The sequence below is a fragment of the Chelonia mydas genome, chromosome 15, assembly GCF_015237465.2.
Source record: "Chelonia mydas isolate rCheMyd1 chromosome 15, rCheMyd1.pri.v2, whole genome shotgun sequence".
In the NCBI taxonomy this organism is placed as follows: domain Eukaryota; kingdom Metazoa; phylum Chordata; order Testudines; family Cheloniidae; genus Chelonia; species Chelonia mydas.
The window spans coordinates 29,919,737-29,941,799 of NC_057856.1; the positions used below are offsets into that span (position 1 = coordinate 29,919,737).

A 22,063-nucleotide genomic window follows, 5' to 3' on the forward strand; every position below is an offset into this window, starting at 1 on the left:
TTCTAAACCAACAAGACATTAACAAATAAGAAGTTTCAGGAACCTATGAAGCTTTCTTACACTTTGAATAAATTGCTATGTACAGAAGAGTTCTGTCACTTCTTGCAGCAGGAACTGCCTTTATACTGAAATCTTTCACAGCAAGTCAACATAATCTACGATGATATAGCTTTTATCATCTAGTCTGAATTTCTAATAAGCACTTTATTATTTCCAGCAGTTTGAGAAGTCCCATACTTGTTAATCAGACTGAAAAACATTCAAGCTCTTAGCATTAATGTCGGATGGTTCAGCATCATCTGCCAAAATGGCACTTCTTGTAAAATAGTTTAGACATTCATGACTGCTGTTTGCACCAGGCATTTTGTTTTATATGCACATGGCACTTTTTTCAAGCCAGGAAAGAAATTTCAACTTTCAAACAATTAAGCAGTCTCTTTCAAATGCATTTAATGTATGCAATTGAGAGGAGAATACAAGATAGTGCTGTCCCAGAGACAACATATTGACAACCCTTAAAATTCTGATTCATGTCAGCAAAAAAAAAATACTGCCATACATTTCCCCCTGCCTCTGGCAATTTAAAAAAAGATACGATGAAGAATGAACTCAAGTGTTGGTGTATTTTTTGTCGTCAGTCTAGAATGCAAACTCTTTAGGGAAGAATCAGTGTCCATGCTGACCACATTATTGGAACTTTAATAATTTAGGAAAATACTAATCAGGATGGACTTGGCCACCTGAAAAACTAGGCTGTGAACACTAGAGAGTTAAAAAAACAAACAAAATAAGAGACTATAATGAAAAGTTGTATTGCAGAGAGATCCATGAAAGTAAACTCTCTTCAGTGCTTCGATGTAGCATTTCTATTCATGAGCAATCTTCAGCAAAGTTCAATCCTACTGTTTTTAAAAGGCTTGTAAGTTCCATGTATAAGCACATACCTGTATGCCCCAAGATCAGAGATCCACAAACTACACCTATCTTGTTGAATACTGGGTTTGTCTCTCCTACTTTTGAAACACTCATGCATGGATATACTGGCAAATATATTGTGGCTAAGTAAATAGCTGAGCAGAAGCCAAAAGCTTCAATTTACATATCTGAGAATTGTTACAGCTTTTATTCTTCAAACCATTGAGCTCCTGCAGACATGTTAATACAGCAAACAGTGATAATTCTTACTGTTTTACTTTACTAGGAAGCAGGCAGTCTAGCGATTTTGGTAAATAATCAAGTAAACAAGAAGAGTTGCAATAGAAAAAGCTGAACATACAAAGAAGAGCAGAAGCATTAGCAGTTTTACTTACATGTGGAGGGAAAGGCTGCAGTCTTGTTATGCTCTCTTCTGGATATGTGACTTCTCCCATTGGGAGGTAGGGTTTCTGACCCGATCCAGTCTCATACATGGACATAGGTCTGCTACCTCGGGTAGATGGTCGCCGCTTTAAAGAAGAATGATTGTTGGGGTCTGTGTATTCAGAACCAGTTTGGACCTGATATATATTGGTTGTGGCCTGTCTTCTGAGGTTCGTATTTTCACTCTGTAGTGTTTGAAGCTGAAAGAAATGTTTAGCAGTGGGACTTTGTTTTTCTACAGCAAGCAAACTGAGTACACAAATACAGCTTGTCACCTTAAAAAAAAATCCAACTAGCTGTTGCTGGATTTATTATTATTAAATGGAATTTTCTCTTAAAATCTACTTCATTTACTCAGACAAAAAAATATTTTATTGCAGGTGTGGTAGATTTATAAGTGTCAGTTTCAACTTACTATTATTTTAGTTGGGATGCAAGTCAAATTGGATCTTACATTTGGCTGTTGCAGTTAAAAGCGTAAGATCCATTTCCAGGTTAGATGTACTTTTACATAAATTTTTCATTACCACGAAGGCTGTTTGAACAACAGAAAAATAAATTCTTTTCAAGCAAAGCACTCCAGTTCAGCAAACAGTTACTACAGTAACTTAAAAATGACTTAAATAAAGTCTCTGAATATGCAACTGCTAAAATTATAGCACAGATACAGCACAAAGAAAACCAGAGCTTGCTTTGCAAAGCAAGAAGACAGTGGAGTTAAGGTTACGAAAACAGGATATCAGCTACTGCTTTCTAAGATGCCAATAGGATTATTAAAATCTGTGGGTGGGGAAAAAGTGCAACAGTTTAAATTCTGTTGTAGAAGAAAATTTCTCAGAATAAGTTTGCTATATTAACACATCATGAAGAAAACTGCAAATATTTAAATATTATGTACCTCTTCTCAAACAATATATGGAGCATACGGTTTCAGACAGCTGATGGCCGTTCATTAGGAATCGCAAGTAAATACTGAATATTGTATTTTGTTTTGCGTCATGTGAACCTTTAAGAAAATCAGTCTGATGTAAAATTGTAGTCGGCCTGACGCCGTCCAGAACCCGTAAGTGAAGATTCCGACTAGCATCCTAAAGCCATTTTGAATATTATCTTTCCCTGCTCGGTGCAGTCTGTCATACCGTGTATTGTGTGTTAAGATTTAAGGATCAGTAAAGAGCAATGTTACTCCTTAAAAGTTTGACATTTTAATACAATCAAGCAGGAGATTGTGCAGCATGGACCTTTTCCCTTTATTTTCCACCACCTATTTTATAAATCGGGTGTGGTCTAATTTCAGCTGTCTGCTGTTGTTCATCTGTTGTCATATCAGATCAATTCACCACCACTGTCGAAATTCTTCATCATGGTCAAGGTTTAAGTTCACAAACAAGTGCCCATGTGTCAGAAAGTCATCGTTTTTTTTGTAAGATCACCCTTTTACTCGATTTAGAGGGAACCCATCCATAAGTGACATAATTAAAGAGGAGGCAGAGCCTCTACTGAAGTGCTATCTTTTTCAAATAACTGAAGTGTGAGAAATCAGATACATATCATGCTACTAGACAACTATACGAGACAGACAAGTTTTAATCTTACATATTTAAATTTAACCTATGCCTAAAAAATCAAATAAACCTATGCCAATTAAGAGACCAAGGGCCATATGCTCAAATGAGATCTGGCTCCTTTGCTCTTCTCAGGTGCTGCGAAGTATTTAGATTCTGACCACAACTGGCCAGCAGAAAACTCCCTTGGCAGACAGCAACTTCTTATTGGCCTAAAGCTACTGTAGCTAGGTACTATGCCGTCTATCCCCCTTCCCCTCAGAGCAGAGGGTAAGGTGGAGGAATCATGTCAGGGATGGTGTCCCTAGCCTCTGTTGGCCAGACACTGGGAATGGGTGACAGGGGATGGATCACATTTGATTACCTGTTCTGTTCATTCCCTCTGGGGCACCTGGCACTGGCCGCTGTTGGAAGACAGGACACTTGGCTAGATGGACCTTTGGTCTGACCCAGTATGGCCATTCTTATGAGCTTTGTTATGCCTAGCCGTTGTTGGTGTAAGTCACTAAGCCAATGACAAATCAGAGCAGCCCCATAGCTGTTCTAAACATCACTGGATCTGGGGCCAGTGCAAACTGATCCTCAGCATGAGGGAGCTATGACTGGCTCTCTGATGCACCCTATGCCCCGCATCTGCTGCACAGGAAAATCTGGCCCTGTCTCCTCCCACTATGCTGTATCAGTGTACTAAAATCCTAGTGTACAATGGCTACCCCATTCTGACAGCAAAAGCTTTTTCTAAGATTAGGTTCCTTAAAGCATAAATTTATCTCTGAACCAAAAATTAATTCAAATGATGCAGACAACTGCTTAATCAAGACACCTGCAAAAGTAGCAAAGAAGTCCCATAAGATGTCTTAGGTTCCTCTATAAATTTTGGGTTCCAACAGAGATCTCAAAAGGCAAAAACAGGTAACTGTACATACAACTGCCCTCTTTGTGTGCACAGATATGTTTTGCATCTGCTGTTACCTGCTTTGAGAGAGAGCAACTTGGACAGTAACACTTGAAACCATGTCCCAACTGCTCAGTTTATCAGGTTAGGGATAAAGAAGAAGATATTTTCAAACCATGAATTAGACTGGTATTAAATCCTAATAGCTCAGAGGCCAACAAACATTCCAGGCTCTTGAAAGCAGCAGCACTGTAGAGTGGCATCGTGCCAGGACACTAGAGAAAGCAGGTAGTACAATCTTCTTAGTCCTCGTTGACATAACTCTTGAGCTACCTTAGGAAAGTTGACATCTCCAGTACTGTAGCTTGACAGCAGCTCTGGGCTGGTTTTCTCTAATTATAGAATACTGCAGTTACAATTATGTGCCATTCCACAGCTGCACAACTTCAAAGGGGGACTGGTTTTATGTCAATTAATGGAACCCCTTCCCGACAAAGTAGACAGGACAGCATGGCAGACAGCCAGAATAAGGAACAGGCAGTGCAGATCACCAAAAAAACCAAAAACAAAAAAAGGTAATACTGAGAATAAGCAATTAGTTATAGGTTTTGATAAGGAATCCACACGTACGTTGACCCATTGAAAAAGTATACAACTAATCCTGTATGCTTTGGGCACTAGATCTTACCTCACCTATTTGAATGTTGGCCGACTAGTTAAATTCTAGAATCTTAGTGACTTTCTAGTATCAATACCTGATCTCCTGCAGACAAAGGAAGTTTATGCACCAAGAGATCTAGTGGGTCTTTTCCATTTTCAGTTTCAGCAATTCTATTTTCTTTCCCTGCAATGAACTTTTGCACCTTAGCTTCCAGTCATACTGTTTGGTGGTGATCATCCCATAAAGCGGCCTATGTTTTCTTAAAACCTAGCAGATATCTTAGCATACATGTATACCAACATTATAGCTAGTTCTATGAAGACAACTAATTCGCAAGCATGTGATGTACTATATTTGTTACTGGCCTGTTGGGACACAGTGACCTTGTCTACAATAGGATTTGAAGGTCTGGTAGCCTGGCTTTAACTTGTCATATGTATACTTTTAACATATGCTAAACTCGTCTTGCCTGCAACAGAGACTTTTAAAATGTGTATAAGCACTAGACATTATTGGATTAAATAACGGACCTAACAGAAAGCAGAAGGTGCACTTTATGCCCATCTGCTATCAGCTGTTTCCAAAGCCTCAAACAATTGCTCATTTTGAAACAAGACAATGGAATGAGTTTTTTTAAAACAATGCTTTGGAAATAAGGAAAAAATCAATTAGGTTGAACTAAACAGTTCCCAACAACACCTTCCATGAAAGGTGAAACACTAAAGAGTTTGCTCTGCATGGATACATTCATTTTTGTTACATCAATTCCAAAATAGTTCTAATTTGTCAAAATATTTTGACTGGTCTTCACACATGGTCCCTTATATTTATATAAAAATTAACCCGATTAGCTACAGGATTTTAATTTTGCTTATGTTACTATACTTGTTACCTTTTTCTGCATGGTTCTCAGTTCATCACTCAGGTTGATGTTCACCTTCAATAACTGCTGTATCTTTACCTCAGAAGCCACCAAAGCATTCTTAACTTGCATATATTCTTGTGCCGTCACTGGTCCATCGGACAAGTCTGAATCCAGGCTCTTTAAATAAAACATTAGATAAAATACTTACCACACCTATAAGACAGACAATATACTGCAGAGGTGGGCAAACTACGGCCCGCGGGACCATCCTGCCCAGCCCCTGAGCTCCTGGCCTAGGAGGCTAGCCCTTGGCCCCTCCCCCGCAGCCACGCCACTGCTGGGCAGCAGGGCTGCAAGCTCCTTCCACTCTGAGCAGCATGGTAAGGGGGTGGCGGCGGTGCGCAGCGATACCACGGTTGCGTAGGGGGTCCTCGGGGGCAGTCAGGGGACAGGGAGCGGTTAGGGGTGGGGAGTCCCGGGGGGCAGTCAGGGGACAGTTGGATGGAGCAGAGGTTCTGGGGCCGGGGAACAAGGGGGGTGGTGGTGTTTGGATAGGGTGTGAGTGTCCTGGGGAGCCTATTGGGGGTGGGAGTGTGGATAGGTTGGGGCAGTCAGGGGACAGTGGAGGTTGGATATGGGTGGGGTAGGGGAATAGGGGGCAGAGACCAGGCTGTTTGGTGGGCACAGCCTTCCCTACCCGGCCCTCCATACAGTTTTGTACCCCGATGTGGCCCTCGGGCCAAAAAGTTTGCCCACCCCGATCTACTGTAAACAAGCAAAACTGCACGATTTTAACAGATTTCCAAAACTGACTTCACATGAGTCACTGAGGAAAGTAACAACAACCACCACCACGTAACAGCACACTTTATACAACTAAAGGTACGGACCATCTCAGAAGAAACCTGGTCTCAATTAATTCTTAGCTCATTTACATGCAATAATATTAGCCTTGGGATTTCAAACAAGAAAAGGATGGTGTTTAATACATATTTTGATAAGTATGCATGGACTAGTGTTTGATATTCTGGCTCTTACTAGTCACATTAGTTTATGGGTTAGAGCAGGTGAGGAAGCCAGGATTCTTACGTTCTATTCCCCGTTCTCTGTCTTATTGCATTATTTTCAGGAATTATTTAATGTCTCTGCATTAGTGTATCCATCTGTACTTGCTATCTCATTGATATGCAGGTGAAATTTAATGTAAAATGTTTTGAGATATTCTGATGAAAGAAGCCAAGTGACCTAATACTCTAACTGCTGTAGCGCTTTTGTATTTGTGCTACTGGGTTCCTAGTTTGTCTTCAGATAAAATAAATTCTGGAAGGGACTCATTTTTAGAACTGTTTTATTAATGCTTCACTTACAAATGTTTTAAGTCATATTTCTGATCCTGCATAGAGATTTTATAGAATGTGGGAAGCGACTGTGAAATTGAGTTGAAATAATCACTGAGTCCCTAATCCCATGAACACTTATACACGTGTTTAACTTCACTCACATGAGTTTTCCCCAATTGATTTCAACGTAAGCACGTACGTAAGTATTTGCAAGAACGGGTTTAATAGCCTACATCACTACTAAACCTACCTTCTGTCTATTTGCTTTTGCTGCATTTGCTTCCAGATCTGTATCTTCATCTGATGCAACACTGTCATAATCGGGCTGGTCGTTATCCTGACTCTCACTACTATGCTGGCTGTTGATAGCTTTCAATATCAGTTCCACATTTTCTATAAACAAAAATGAGTTAAATTTAGGATTTGTATGCAGAATTGGTTTACGTTGTTTAATAATATCAGAAGAGAACTTCAAGCAGACTAAAAGAAAACATGAGGAGAAATGTTAGGACAAAAAAAATCTTGTTTCTAAACAGAAAAAGAAAAATATTAAGTTAGCGCCATCTAGTGTGACTGGATTATCATTGCCTAGAACAGCCAAATCTACAGTAGCAGTGAAAGATTAATTCTGCAGTCTTCAATTTTATTCCTTTCACCTCCTTGAAGTATTGAGGCAACTTCAACTAACTAAGGAGAATTAAGGTTTACGAGCTAACTTAAACACTTCACACAGTGAAGAAAATAAGGTACAAAATAGAATGAGATTGCCAACACATATTCATTGCTATATACATATACATTCAGTTGGGTAATTCAGGGAAATTGTATAATAAAATACGATCTTTTGGCATCTCTTTAGAGAGAATATTTTTGTGTTTAAATGTTTACTTCATATCTCCAGTGTTGGAACTACAGTTGTGTGTTACTTTTTGATTGCGGTTTTAAATGGTTGTACTCCTTGATATCAGCAAACTTCAGATATGCTCAAACAGCACAGAAAGTGAGCATTTGCAGGCAACCTAACACTTAGCAAGTTCTAAGGCATGTTCAAGTACAGCAGAGTCCCAAATTTAGACAAGCAGCCATAACCCTGTAACATTGGCATTTTCCTGATTACCAGTCAAATGAATGTTGGGGATATAGTTATAGAATTTCTGGTCTCCAAAGACGTAGGAAGCCACCTAGAGAATTCCACAGAATGCTGTTCTATTCCATCAGAAAGGACACTTTTGGGCTGTGTACATGTCTCAAGTCCATTTTGTTAGAAATATCACCCTTAATATTCAAGTCTTTTATAATTAAGCATTACTCTTGAGCTCAAATGTGCTGTCATCAGCAAACACTACGGGCCTCTTTACATCCATCAAATCATACACCCATCGTTTTATAGCAATGACTTTAATCTGTTTACTCATTTCAAAAAATGACCAAGTCATATGAGGTACTTCTGGATAATGCTGTGGTATCACTGAAATTACAGGTATACTAATTCAAGTATAGAAGATTAGACAATTAGCCAAAAACACATTCACCTTTAGAGCCAGTGACAGGATTCCCTTGTTGTCTTCGCTTGGCATCACTTAGAATGTCTATAACTAGTGTAGCAAATTCATGGGCATTAAACCGAGCTAGTTTCTGTCTTCCCTAAAACATAGAACAAGATGCAAAAAGTCACATACGGTACCATTTATTGACATAGCAATTTCTTGGCAAAACAGATACATAGTAACAGCATTTGTGCACCATAATTAAAGCTCTTTGTATTTATATTATAAGCCCATTCTCAGGGTTTTAAAAATGTCACGCAAACGTTTGTTTTAATAAAAACTGCATACAAAGGTGACTACCTAGAAGCAATATTAGTGTGTTTACAATAGTTAACTTTTTGTATTAAACATTATTATAGTACCTTATCTTAACATACACTGATTGCAAAAAAAAAAAAAAACCCTGAAGGGTCCCCATCTGCTTAATCACACTTCTGTATGTATTTATTTTACTTCACGCATGCACACTACAAGTAACACACAAAATTACTGTAACAGAAAGATTAGGGAAACAGTGCCTCTATTTTTCCCTGCTTTGTTTCATTCAGTTTCATCATTTTCCCTGTATGGTAAATTGATTAGTCAGTTTCCCCTGCTTTGTGAAAGATTCAAATAAGCGAGAGGAATATGTTAAAAAAAAAACTTAGGGAAATGTAACTGTAAAACAAAAAACTCAGGGCAGATATAATGTGAAACTATTGTAAACTCTTAAGTGTAGTGTCCCTTTCCCCCCAGTTTATTAATGTAATCACCTGAACTACGTTAATAACATGCTTTTGTAACACTTGCAAACAAGATAACTTACCTGATTCCGTGTTGAAGAATACTCAGGATTTACAGGAAGAAAAGGGACAAGCGTTGTCTCAGTCACCAGTGTACTGTGATTCTGAGTAGCAAGCCAAACTGTTTATAGAGAAAACAGAGCCAGTGTCAGAGCAGCTTCACCCTATGAAACATCTACTCATTGAACTAGGTCAGGAGATCACAGGTTCAACACTAAGGGTAATCAGAGTCAAAGGAACTGCTTTTTCTGAGAGTTCTCCACTCAGTAAAATAATGAGGAAAACATGTTTTATACCCCAGTATAAAACTGAACACTCATTACATGTAGTAGAAACTAAGTACCAATCAACTCCTAAACACAGAAGTTACTTCACCCATAGCATTTACTTGCACTAGCACCTTGGGTGTAACAGTATTTCAAGTTTTAACTACATATAGATTCCAGAAAGCCTTATTCACCTGCATCCGTTTCCCGCCTGTCAACTTCATCATATACGTCCATGGCAAGTTCTTCAAATAAGTGGTTACTTAGCTAAAAACAACAGTGAAGTGATTAAGGATTAGGTAACAATAAATCAACCCCCCAAAATCTCTTATGCTGCAGAAAGCACATGTGCATGCCTGTACTTTTGCAGTCCAGGAAGCAAGCTGACTGCCAGAGTGAAGCTGTTCAATCTCTAAAGCAGCTTCAGAGCCTGCTGGGTGCTCGATCTAGACCAGTGCTTCTCATATTATAGATTGGGACCCCAAAGTGGGTCACAACTTCATTTTAATGGGGTTGCCAGGGCTGGCATTAGACTTGCTGGGGCCCGGGGCTGGACCCCCACCGCCTGGTGCTGAAGCCGAAGCCCGAGGGCTTCAGCCCTGGGTGGCGGAACTCAGGTTACAGGTGCCCCCACTGGGGCTGAAACCCTTTGGCTTTGCTGCCCTTTCTATCCCCGGCAGGGCTCAGGCTTCAGTCACCCCTCCTGGGGTCATATAGTAATTTTTGTTGACAGAAGGGGGTCGCGGTGCAATGAAGTTTGAGAACTCCTGCTCTAGACAGATCAGCCCTGTTCTACAACCAGTCAGTACAGATAAAGGAAAACTGACTTTTTTTCCTGATCTCATGAGAGTTCAGCCCTTCCAATAATAAATATATTGGGGGAGGAGAGAGGGAGGTATTTCTATGATTAAGTGAGCAGAGCAGGCTTAAGTAGTGATTACTTGTTCCAGAATTTATTCCTAATGTGAACAGTTCAAGAGAGATGCTTAGGTTAGGAAGGAGAGACCCGATGAGGGATCTGAGATTGTGTAAACCCAGGTGTCAGGGTTATTCTAGTATTTTTAATTCAGGCAGAGGGACCGTGGGACTTCACAGTGGCCAGTAATATAAATTGCTAATTAAAAACTGTAAAAATGCATGAGTGAATGCAGCCCTACTTCCTTCCCCCAATACAAGACAAAGATGCAGCATAAACTTAACACCTTTCCTGGGATCTGACTTCATTTACAAAGAAGCTAAGAAATCCCAGCACAAGTCACCCCACTTCCCAAGGCATGGCTGCTCCTAGGCCTCCTCCCAGGACTGTTTGGCCCAAGACCTTCTCTAGCCAAAGAGTTACTCCCAACCTTATGTCCAGGGTGGAGTTAACAGCTACAATGAGTCATCAAGAGTGCATCTACATTTACTTGTAGGGTTGTAATGCCTGCTAACGGAGTGGGTTTAAAAGCGGAGATGGGTTCAATTTTGGAGGGTCTTTGTTTGGCTGAAATTTTTTTCTTATACTGCATTTTATTCTCCAGACTTATTGCCCAGTTTAATCAGAAGTTTCACTGCCATCACTACAATCTTTGCAGAACACACCACATTGCTGCATAAGAGGATGATACAAAAGTCATCCTTCCCCAATTTACTTTCATCCCCTGAAGAAAAGTCAGAATGAAATAGTTGAAAATTCTCTTTTTGGAGGGAACACTGATGGTATTATAGAGCAGGCCCAACAGATTCTCAACCAGTCTTAAGCAGGAAATTGGTTTGGGAAGTATTTTAAAAAAATATACTGGATGAACCAGTATTAAAGGCAACTATCAGGCAAACACTAGTACAGCTATTCTTACTTCTCAAAAAGTTAAAGGCAAATAAAACAACATTTGAACATGTAGTGTATGTATGGAACACATGAAGGCATGAGATAATATAAAATTAAAGGTCATTAGTTTGAGATAACGTTATTAATGAGAGGCAGAATCACAGAGATCTTTCTTGCAGTTCTTCCTAACCACAAATAAACTTCATCTCCCATCCACCAGCAAATATTGAGGTTTTTATTTCCCCCTCATGCCTTTTTCGGCCTCCTTCCATGTTCTCCTTTGAATGTATTAGTTAATATGGAAGTGATATTTGTATAGGCAGGAACTAATGAAAACCACACTGCATTATAGTCAGTAACAACTTGGGAGATGAAATACAGAAGTTTGCCATGTTACTAAGACTACATGTGGCATAGCATAGGTTAAGTAGATGCTTTACTTACAGACTGAAGCTTCTTCTTAGCTGCTTTTGCCAATTCAGACAAATCTAGACTGCTATGAAAACAAGAAGTGATCACTATATCTACAAGAATGAAGAGGTCAGTATGAACAGCAATTTTTTATTGCTTAGTTTCTCCATAAAAAGTCAGTTCATTTTCATTTGACACTTCTTGGAATGTTACAAAGACTACACATTTTTTCAAACTCTAAGGGCTTGTTTACACATGAAAATTAATCCAGAATAAGGCAGAGTGTAAATTTAAGGCAGATTAACCATTCCTGATTTTCTCCATGTGCAGATGCTCTTATTCTGGAGAGTGCATCCACACATGGATTTAGATCAGAATGTAGAAAAGCCCTAAGAGTTTAACTCACATTTCAGGTACACGTATGCAATGTTGTACTATGTTGGTCCCAGGATACTAAAGAGACAAGGTGGGTGTGATGTCTTTTATAGGACCAACTTCTGTTAGTGAGAGAGACAAGCTTTTGAGCTACACAAAGCTCTTCTTCGGGTCTGGGAAAGGCACTCCGAGCATCACAGCTAAATACAAGATGGAACAGATAGTTTAGCATAAGTACTTCGCACATATTCTCAGGCAGTGTTTCTCAACTTTTTTGATACCAGGCACCAACTTGCTCCTTCCTAAATTGTGTCAGGGAGATCTCAGGGACTGGTTGTTGAGAAACACTGTTCTAAGTGATCACTCAAGGTGAAGTGGTCTGTTATCACACCTGTAGTCATAGGACAAAAAAAAAAAAAGGGGGGGGGGCCTAGTGGGTTACAGATTGTTATAAGCAGCCATAAATCCAGTGTTTCTTTTAAAACATGATTCAGTGTCTAGCAAAGTTATGAATTTAAGGTCCAAGGCTCCTCTTTTGAGAGCATTATGCAAGTTTCCTTTGAGACTGCAGATTGACAGGTCAGATACAGAGCGTTTGCTTTGTGACAATTTTTCACCCACAGGTGATAGGGTGTTTTTATCTTTTATCGTTTTTCTGTGAGAGTTCATTTGAGAGCATAGTGATTGTCTGGTTTCACCACATAGCTGTGATTGGCGCATTTAGTGCACTGGATGAGGTACACCACATGTTGAGATAGGCATGTGTAGGATCTATGGATCTTGAAAGGTGTGTTGTAGGAGGACGCTGATCATTGTAGCAATGAAGCTATTGGATGCTTGTTTTGCATCTATTGTTCTGGCAAGGCCTAGTGCTGCTCTGAGTTGGTGTGTCTGGGTCTGTGGGGAGCCTGCTTCCGATGATGAGGTTGGAGAGGTTGAGGGGTTGTTTGAAGGTCAGAAGAAGGGGTTCAAGAAAGATTTCTTTCAAGATAGGGTCCCCATCAAGTGTGGGTTGTACTTCTTTGATGAAGGTGACAACTAGGGGTGTGTGGTTGGAGGAGGTTTTGTTTTATTTCTGTATTGAAACGGGTTCTCTTGGGATGTTTGGGCGGCCTGTTGCATGATGCGATTTACTTCTCTGGTAGATCATCCTTGTTTAGTGAAGATGGTTTTGAGTGTGTTAAGGTGTATATCCCGGACTGTGATATCTGAGTGCCTGGCTGTAGGGAACAGATTTTTTGGGGTGATTATTATGAAGGTAGGTATGGTTGTCCTTGGGTTTCTTGTACATAGTTGTTCCAGGACACATAGAATGAAGCGGCTATTAAAATTCCAAATTGCAATCCTGCACATCTAAAGAGGCAGAATGTGTTCTAGGACACTGAAATGCTCCTAGAGGGAAGTTTAAAAATAAATACTCTTCTGACCATGCCCTAAAAACAATGTCCCGTCAACTAATAAACAGCTGTAATAAACCCACAAGTATTATTTTACTTGATTAGTGGTAAAGGTGCGTACCACCAGGTGGATAAATGTGTTAAAGCACGAAGGCCTCATCTCAAAGTCACCCACAAGATGTATTGTATTGACTAACTATGAAGCAATCCTCTGCTATTAGCTTCCTGTCTCAAGATTGACACACAAATTGCAAACTTTGTGGTTAGAACAAAAACAGAACTTAATGTGGAAACTCCAGACCCAGAAAGTCAAATTGTGAGCCCACTGTATATTACTGGGTGTAATCCCCTCAACACAGACACAAAATCCTTTCAGTAGAACTTCAAGGAACTTTGTGAAAGAAAGACTCAAATAAGGTAGTTTGATAGAAGGTTCTGGGTAAGTACCTGCAAGCAATTATCTTAGATGAGGATAAAGAGGAAGAAATGCCCAGTGGAGAGGGCACTATACAGCAATGAGAGACTCAAGTTCTACTGCAGGCCATATGACCTGATACGTGATCTTGAACAAATCACTTCACCTCTTTGCACCTCAGTTTCACCCTACGTAAAATGGGGCTTATGATAGGGAAATTTCTTACAAATAGTTTCCTTTCTGCTAGCAGTATCTCCCACAATTCTTTATGTCTGGGCTGCTCTCCTTTCTCTGTAGCTCATGGAAGCGAATCAGAGTTTTGGAGCCACACAGCCATGCCCCCCTCAGCTTGCTTCCAGATGAGTTATTTCCAAGCTGTAAAACTTGCATAACATCAACAAAAAATAAATAGTACAGAGATAATGAACCATGTACATTAGACCAAAGAAGATTGTTGTATGGTAATGATTCCACTTAATATCTGATCTTCAGCTCATGAGGCATCCAGGATGGATACAATTGTGGGAAATGTTGCTAGCGGAAAGAAAATTATTGGTAAGAAATTTCCCGCTCTGCAGCCCAGCGTCTCCCATAATTTCAGATGTCTGGGAAGAATGTTATAGAAAAGGTCAGAAAAAGGAAAACTGTATCCATTCCCATCTATAATATTTGCTCAAAGGGCAAAATAATTTCTGGTTCACCGCCTGCTGCACCTTCCTGCCAAAGGAGGCCTCTGCAGAGGACAGGAAGTCCAGCTAGGAGTGCTCAATAAAGATGGGAGCATTTGACCAGCATTACAATTTTCTGCTGTGGAGGCACTAACTCTTTCTGCCCATGAGGTCGTCAGGAATCACATGGAGCATGCTCTAACATTCTGGAACTGGAATCTCCGATGCTTTTTTCGCTTCCACAATGCAGTCTAATCCCCTTCCAAGAGAGATATGAAAGCTCTGAGTCCTTGCATGGAAGGATACAAACATGGCACCTGATCTCTTTGTGGACTCTGTTTAAGGCAAATTTTCAGAGCCCTTCTGACATCTTAGGTGTGCCACCTCTCCGTGGTGGGATGCTGTGGCCTTGGACAGAATAAAGGTAGAACCATGGAAAGAAGAGTTCACCTTCGGGACCAATGATTCTCGAATTCTGAGGAGCACCTTGTCCTCCTGAAACATGCAGCAAAATTCCTGCATAGAGAGCACTGCCAGCTCCAATGCTTGCCTGGTGGACATGATGGCCATCCAAAACAAGTTTAATGCTGACACTGACATCAGTGGTTTGAAGGGTTTGTGAGGGCTCTCAGTCCAAGTGGCAAGTCCCACTTGAAAAAGAGTTCTAATTGCCAGACTGGCTAACTGCACTTCCCTAAGGAATCTGGCTACCTGGGGGTTCTTTGCCAGAGAACCTGTGGATCCTGAAAACATCACACTACTAAGGGCAGACACCTGAGAAGTAACTGTGTTGGGCTGGAGACCTTTGGCAAAAACTTCTTGGAGAAAACCCAAGATAGCCAGAATTCCTGGACTTCTTGGGTTTGCTTCATGTTCCTGGCACCAGATGCAAAACTTGGTCCAGACAGAGGAGTATGGTTTCAAGGTTAATACTCTTGAAAGAAGTGTTCTGATGACTTTGGAGAACAGACTCAATGATACTAGTGCTTCCCTTTCAATAGCCAGGCTGTTTGATACAGCTAGTTCAGGTCCAAATAAAGCAGAAGGACCTTATGGGAGGATGTCCTGTCCCACTGGGAGCTGTAACAGCAGTCCTGATTTCAGCCCTAACAAGTCCCAAAACCAGGATCTCCTCATCCCATGTGTGTTTATCAATATTATTGTTGCCCGTTCTTATTTTATTTTCTTGACCATCTTCCTTAATAATGGGAAGTGTGGAAATGCATAGAGCAGACCCTTTAGCCATCAGTGCAACAGGGCATTTGTTCCCATGGATATGGGGTCCACTTCCCTGGTACGGTGCTCTAGTCTCTTCACATTCACATGGTTCACAAATAAGTTGGTTGATGGCAGGCCGAATGATCATACGATTAACTGTAAGACATCCTAATTCAGGCCCCACTTGTTCATCTTGCGCCTGCTGAGCCAGTCCGCCTTCTGGTTCAGGTCTCTCTTTATGTGAGCTGCCTTGAGGGAGAGGAGAGATTGCTCCACCCACTGCGTGATTTGCTTTGCTTCGCTTCAGCATGTAGTGCTGGGCTTCTTGTTCCCCCTTGATTGTTCTTGTACGTGACCGTGATCATATTGGACGTGCTTCCCCTCTAGGCTGAACTGGATCCTTTGTAGGGTCAGCTTGAGCATTTTTGGTTCTAGAACCCATTTTTGGTGGGTTCTTTCCTCCAGGTTCCAATGCAATAAGCTATTTGAGACCCCAGATGTGCTCCTCAGCCCTTCAGGCTGGTATTGGTTATGAGGATCAGGGGATCTGGAAAACATATGGGCATGCCCTTTGCAGATACTGCTCTGGGCTGACCACCATGTGCCGGAACTCTCTCTTGATTTTTCATAAGTTCTGGGGAGTGGTCCCATACCTTAAAGTGAAGCCTTGAAGTCACTGGATATGTGATTGCGCCCATGGAGTGATCCCTATGCAGGAGGCCTAGCAGTTGAAGACTCAGTGCAATCAGGGCCTACTGCAGCTCCAAAACAATGGGAGGAGGTCTTGAATTTTCTGGAACTTCTCTAGAGATAGAGATATCCTTGCTACCGAGGCCTCTATGTCCACACCCAAGTGAGTTATTTGGTTGGATGCAATCAAAGAGGGTTGTTTTTTTGATGTTGATAAAGCCATGCACTTGCAGGACATTCAAGGTCAGGGATGTAGCTGCGTGCGCTGGGGAAGGAGCTCTAATTAAGATGGCATCCAGGAAGGGGTACAGGTGGCTCTCCTGTGACCTGAACCTGGCTGTGACTACCACCCACATCTTCGTAAAGACCTGAGGACAAGCTAAATTGGGAAGGAGGGAGGGTATCTGTTTTCCAGAGGTCCCTTGGAACTTACTCCCTGAGTTGGCTGACTAGGGTCCTCCTCATCCACGGAGCCTCTCCCTGTTCTGCACAGACTCCTGGTCAATTTTTCCAAGGTTGTAGTTGCAGCTGTTCCAGTGAGATGGGGATCCCACATGCCTCTCCGACTCATAGCCCTGTGACCTAATGTTTGGGAAGGAAGACTGGGCACAACTCAATGTCTGTCGAGCCTGGGAGGGCAGTATCACAGATGGAGCACCTTTTGAATTTCATTTGGTGTTTTTCAGGCTGTTGTGCCATACCTCAAAGGTTCAGAGGAGGAAGCAGGCAAGTACTGCATCTGAGGCTCTGGAGGCATTCCAACACCTGGCTAAAAAACTGGCTCAGAGCGGGGGGAGTGAGGAGGGGAAATCATTGCTCACCACTGTGCCAGATTTTGTCAAAAAAGTCCCCCTTAGGCAGATGTGAAGGCAGGAGCTGTAAAAACCGTACACATACTGCCATGGAGACAGAGAAAGGAAGGTAACAAGAACTGAGGGGGTGTAACCACTCAGCTCCAAAACTCCACCTCAGGGAGCTGCAGAGAGAGGAAAGCAGCCCAGGTGTCCAGAATGTGAGATGCTGGGCTGCAGAAACTCACCTTGCTCTGTAAAGTGCTTTGAGAGTTATGGATGAGGAGTCCTACATAAAAGCTAAGTATTACTATAATGGAAAAAGACCCTACTGCACCATAAAGTATTGTACAAAACTATACTCATAACCTGTATATCTAACTGAAGATTAACTGGTTTTAATTAAAGTTTTTTTAAAGCAACTTTGTTCATTCATTAATGTGTTTGCAAAGTAACTGAAGTCTGTCGTTTACTTACAGCCGTCTTATTTCCAATTGCACAGCAATAAAAGAAAAATATATGGACTTTGTTATGATATGTTAACACTTTATATTTCTTTTAAACAAACATGACCTTTACATTCCTAACTTCTTACCACTAGCACAGCCAACACTACAAAGAAGTTTACTAGAAAATACACCATTTTCCTGCAAATATAAGTCTTACAGTGCTGTATCAGGATACAAGTTCAGGAGTAATTACTGATATCAATCAAGTTTGCTTTCCAACATTACTTGTGCATTTTCTTTCACATACCTAACTAAATGATAAATTTCACATCCTTTTACTTTTCTCGTTTTCCTCAAATTCTAAAGTACTAAAGCAGAAAAGCTCATATGATGGACCAAATGTGTCAAAAAAGGAATAAACACGGTGTAGTGACAAGAGTTGAAATATTTCAAAAGAAAATACAAAAAATTAAAGAACCAATTATTTGATATTCATTCAAATACATGCTATTCAATCAGCAGTCTTACCTGTCTGCCATTTGAGGTATAATAAAGTGTTGTCCATTTTTGTGATCTGAAATCGAGTTAAGCTAAATGTTAAAATATTTAGGATGTGTTTCAAACAACCACTGCTACTGGCCTACATTTCTCAGTTTTATTAGACTATATAACATGCTTGTTTGGCTACTAGACTGTTTAAAGTCACAGACCTTAGCTCTGCAAGCTGCAGAAAGGGAATCTGCATTTAGCAGATGCAGGATGATTGGCCTCCCCACATTAGGTTCCCTCCTAATCCCCAATAGTCAGAGCATCTTAAGCCCTGAAGCAGAAGGATTCCTCCAAAATTTGTTAGCATTAACTAACAATGCTAGATAGTCTAGTTATCCATGTAAATATCCAATCCTTTTGTGACATATACTAAGACTCAGACCTCAATGACATCCTGTGACAAGAAGTTCCACAGTTTAATTATGTGTTGTTTGAAAAAGTATCTTTTTGCCATGTTTTGATTTCACTAAACGTCCCCTTGCTTTTGGATTGTGAGACAGAGAATAGAAGCTCAAAATCTACTTTCTTCAGACCATTCATTATTTTATATGCCTTCATCATGTCTCCTCTTATTCATCTCCTTTTTAAAGTAAACAATCCCAATCTCTGTGATTTTTTTTCCTTGCCCCTAATAATTTGTCACCCTTCATTGAGCACCCTCTAATCCTGCAACATCCATTTTATGGCACACCATTTATTTATATAAAGGCATTATTTTTTCCATGTTATTCTCCATCCCATTCCTCATGTATTCTTAGATCACATTTTTTGACCGCAGGTTGAGCAGAGGTCTTCACTGAGCTGTCTACAATGACACTCGGGTCCCTTTCCTGAGTTGATAGTTAATTTAGAGCTGTGAAAGGCGTATGAGTAGTTTAAGTTTTTCATACTAAGGTGCATTATTTTGTGTTCATCAACACTGAACTTTATTTGCCAGTGTGTTGCCCATACATGTAGATGGCTGGGCCCTTCTGAAGTTCTTTAGTTCTTTCCGGACTTGACTAACCTAAAAAAATGTGTCATCTGAAAATTTTGCTACCTCACTGTTCACCCACTTATCCAGATTGTTAATATATTGAACACCACTGGACCCAGCACAGAACTGGGAGACACCCTTGTAACCTCTTGCCATGATGAAAACAGACCATTTATTCCTACTCTGTCTCCTGTCTCTTAGCCAGCTGTGGGAGCATGCTGCATCTCACTCCATGAGTAGTTTCTTTCATAGCCTTTGATGGCTCTTACGCAGATTCTGTCACTTAGTCACCCAGTGCCTTGTGACCCTATAACCCTACCAGTCAGAGCATGGGGTATTGGAGACAGAATGTATGTTTTGTCACAACAAAAAGGGGATTTTAGTTTACCATTTTGTCTACCAACACAAATTTTAATTCTACCATCTCTAATTTAAGCCACTAACATTTCCTTTGCTGTTCTATGATTTCATGCCTATTTTTAAAAGGCTTGATAATTTTTAAAAAATGATCTAATGGGGCTAGTATTATCAATAACATGGGTGTCATTCTTTTTAGTTTGTATATTCAAATAATCACTATTTGAAAAACACTTTGATATAGTTTTTTTGTACTAACCTGGTTTCCTGCCACAGAGATAGAACGCTAGTCTGTCAGTAAGTTCATACTGTATTTCTATAAGGCGCTCTGCCAATTCATGGTGCCCTCCTTGTCTATTAGACAAGAAACAGAAAATGGCATTCATTTATGCTTCACTGGCTATAAAATGTAAAGGTTCAAAAATTGCTCAGAAAAGATTAAATTTAGCATCGTGAATATAACATCAGATCACTTCTACATTTTCAATTTAGTATGTGTTTGAGATTTTCCCAAAGGGTGTCAGAATCACAAGAGACTCTTCAGAAGAAAATACTAAAAGGGAATTAGACTTTCCTCATCCGTCCAAAATGAGTTGCTGAGTACTCTGGAATACCTTTGTTTATCTACCTACTAGAGAAGCTGATTAACAATTTATCCAAAACAGGCAGAATAGTCTTTTCTGAGCAGTTTTTGAGATGGTAAACCAACCATGTCCAGTTTAGTATTGGAACAACAGCAGTGGCAACAACTCTAATACATGGTATCCGATTCCCACAGAAGACTTGTTCTGTCCTCAGTGTCTCCTGTGACGGGACAAGGCCAGATGGCTATAGAAAAGTAGTGGGAGATAGATATATTAGCTCCAGGCTAAACAAATCCCTCGTACCAGGATAAGTGAAATGGCAGCTGCTCCAGGTCAATTAAGAACTTTCCAGAAGGCAGGGAGAATGCTAGGCTGATTGGGACACCTGAAGCCAATCAGGGGTTGGCTGAAACTAGTTAAAAGCCTCCCATTTAGTCAGGTGGGTGTGCATGTCAGGAGCTGTGGGAGGAAGTTGCGCTGTTGGAGAGGCTGAGTAGTACACACCATATCAGGAACAAGGAAGGAGGCCCTGAGGTAAGGGTGAAGTGGAGCTTGAGGAAGTGAGGGCTGCTGTGGGGGAAGTAGCCCAGGGAATTGTACATGTCATATTTCTAAAAGGTCAGCTACCATAGCTGATGCTATTAGGGTCCCTGGGCTGGAGCCCGGAGTGAGGGTGGGCCCAGGCTCCCCCCGCCTTTGCCCCCTGATTAATCACTGAGACTGGGAGACAACAGAGACTGTGCAAGGAAGGATAACTTCTCACCTCCCTCGCTGGCTTATGATGAAAATGGCTCAGTAGACTGTGACCCTTGTCTCTAGAGAGAGAAGGGTTACATGGAGGGTCACAGTGAGCCTCTGAGGCTAGCGAAATCTGCCAGGAAACGCGGGACCCACGGAGGCAAGGACAGAGCTTTGTCATGCTCCTTATACACCATTTCCAAACCAATAAATAAATCCAAGCACTGAGACTACACGACTTCTGAATCTTGCTGCTACTGGAATGGTTTTGAATACAGTCTTAGCTTGGTAGCTTGTCTGTCATTTTATATACACAATGCATGTTCAGTCTTGCTACAGTAATACAAATAAATAATGTATTATTTGAGACCTGGTTACTTAGATGTCCATCTTCCTTTGCCATATTGCTGCATTTGAAATCATACAGGCACTCATGCTGCTGGAGCTCCCTTGACGCAAAAGAGAGGAAGCTGCCTGCAGTGTGTTCTTTGCTAGGGAATTTGGAATGGAGTCCCCACCAGTCCAAGAGAGCCATTTAGCTGGTAGAGTAAAGCCCTTTTGAGTCCCTGCAAGGCCAGTCTGTTCTCTTAGGCATTTGAAAAGAGATGGGTTGAAGACTGGAGATATTTTATTTGTTCTGTGTGCATTTACTTTATCCTGGGAAAAGCACTCATTTGAGGTTTAATTGTGAAATTAAATGTCCATCAGGATACCCAGGGAACCTGGGAAAGGTGATCATTTACGATTTTATTAAAAAAAAAAATCAAGACAAAAAATCAAAACATCAAAACCATTTACCTTGCATAGTCAACTGGAGTTTTTCCACTGGAGTCGTGTGTGCCAGGGTCAGCACCATAGACTGCCAACAACTCTGCCTGTAAAATCTGTCCTGCTTTGGCAGCAACATGAAGCGGGGTGTTTCCTTTCTCCTAAAAAGTCATTAAAAACCACACATGCTTATGTTCAATCGGCAGGTCTGAATACGTGACTGATATAAAATGTATGTCAGCTGAAACCAACATAAATATAATGACAGACTAAGAATTGATCTAACACCAAGCTAATAAAAAAAGATTTTCATACAGGATGAAAAAAGTTGGCCTGAGCTCCTAGAGAGAGTAATCTCAAGCATGTCTCCAGATTCCCTGTCCTCACACTGGAATGGAGTTGCTGAAAAACAAAAAGGACTGTCTGTTAAAAGTCTGGATATACAAGGACAATGAGTCAAAGTCATCTTCACTGTATTAGGAACAGATATTAAAAAAAAACTAGCTATAGCCTATAAATATTTTACTTTCCAACAGTTTCTAGTAAGATGGATCAGTTAACTTGAGGCCTGTGGTTCTCTAACATCCACA

The 22,063-nt window shown here is 40.8% G+C and overlaps 1 protein-coding gene across 19 annotated transcripts in view; it reads right to left on the reverse strand.

Moving 5' to 3' along the window:
* The window catches only part of GIT2 (GIT ArfGAP 2), a 51,864-nt gene that overhangs the window by 18,445 nt on the left and 11,356 nt on the right, over window positions 1-22,063 (reverse strand). For 5 of the 19 annotated variants that reach the window (XM_043529555.1, XM_043529551.1, XM_043529552.1 and 2 more), the window contains exons 5-16: window positions 21,789-21,875; window positions 21,504-21,634; window positions 19,643-19,737; window positions 18,030-18,075; window positions 17,530-17,535; window positions 11,532-11,583; window positions 9,475-9,547; window positions 9,038-9,135; window positions 8,218-8,329; window positions 6,936-7,078; window positions 5,373-5,522; window positions 1,311-1,559 (exon numbers count right to left, since the gene is read on the reverse strand). In XM_043529555.1, the coding sequence (XP_043385490.1) occupies window positions 1,311-1,559; window positions 5,373-5,522; window positions 6,936-7,078; window positions 8,218-8,329; window positions 9,038-9,135; window positions 9,475-9,547; window positions 11,532-11,583; window positions 17,530-17,535; window positions 18,030-18,075; window positions 19,643-19,737; window positions 21,504-21,634; window positions 21,789-21,875 (1,242 nt within the window). The remainder of the gene's footprint in view (window positions 1-1,310; window positions 1,560-5,372; window positions 5,523-6,935; window positions 7,079-8,217; window positions 8,330-9,037; window positions 9,136-9,474; window positions 9,548-11,531; window positions 11,584-17,529; window positions 17,536-18,029; window positions 18,076-19,642; window positions 19,738-21,503; window positions 21,635-21,788; window positions 21,876-22,063) is intronic. The other 14 variants (XM_037878806.2, XM_037878803.2, XM_043529553.1 and 11 more) reach the window with 8 other exon arrangements.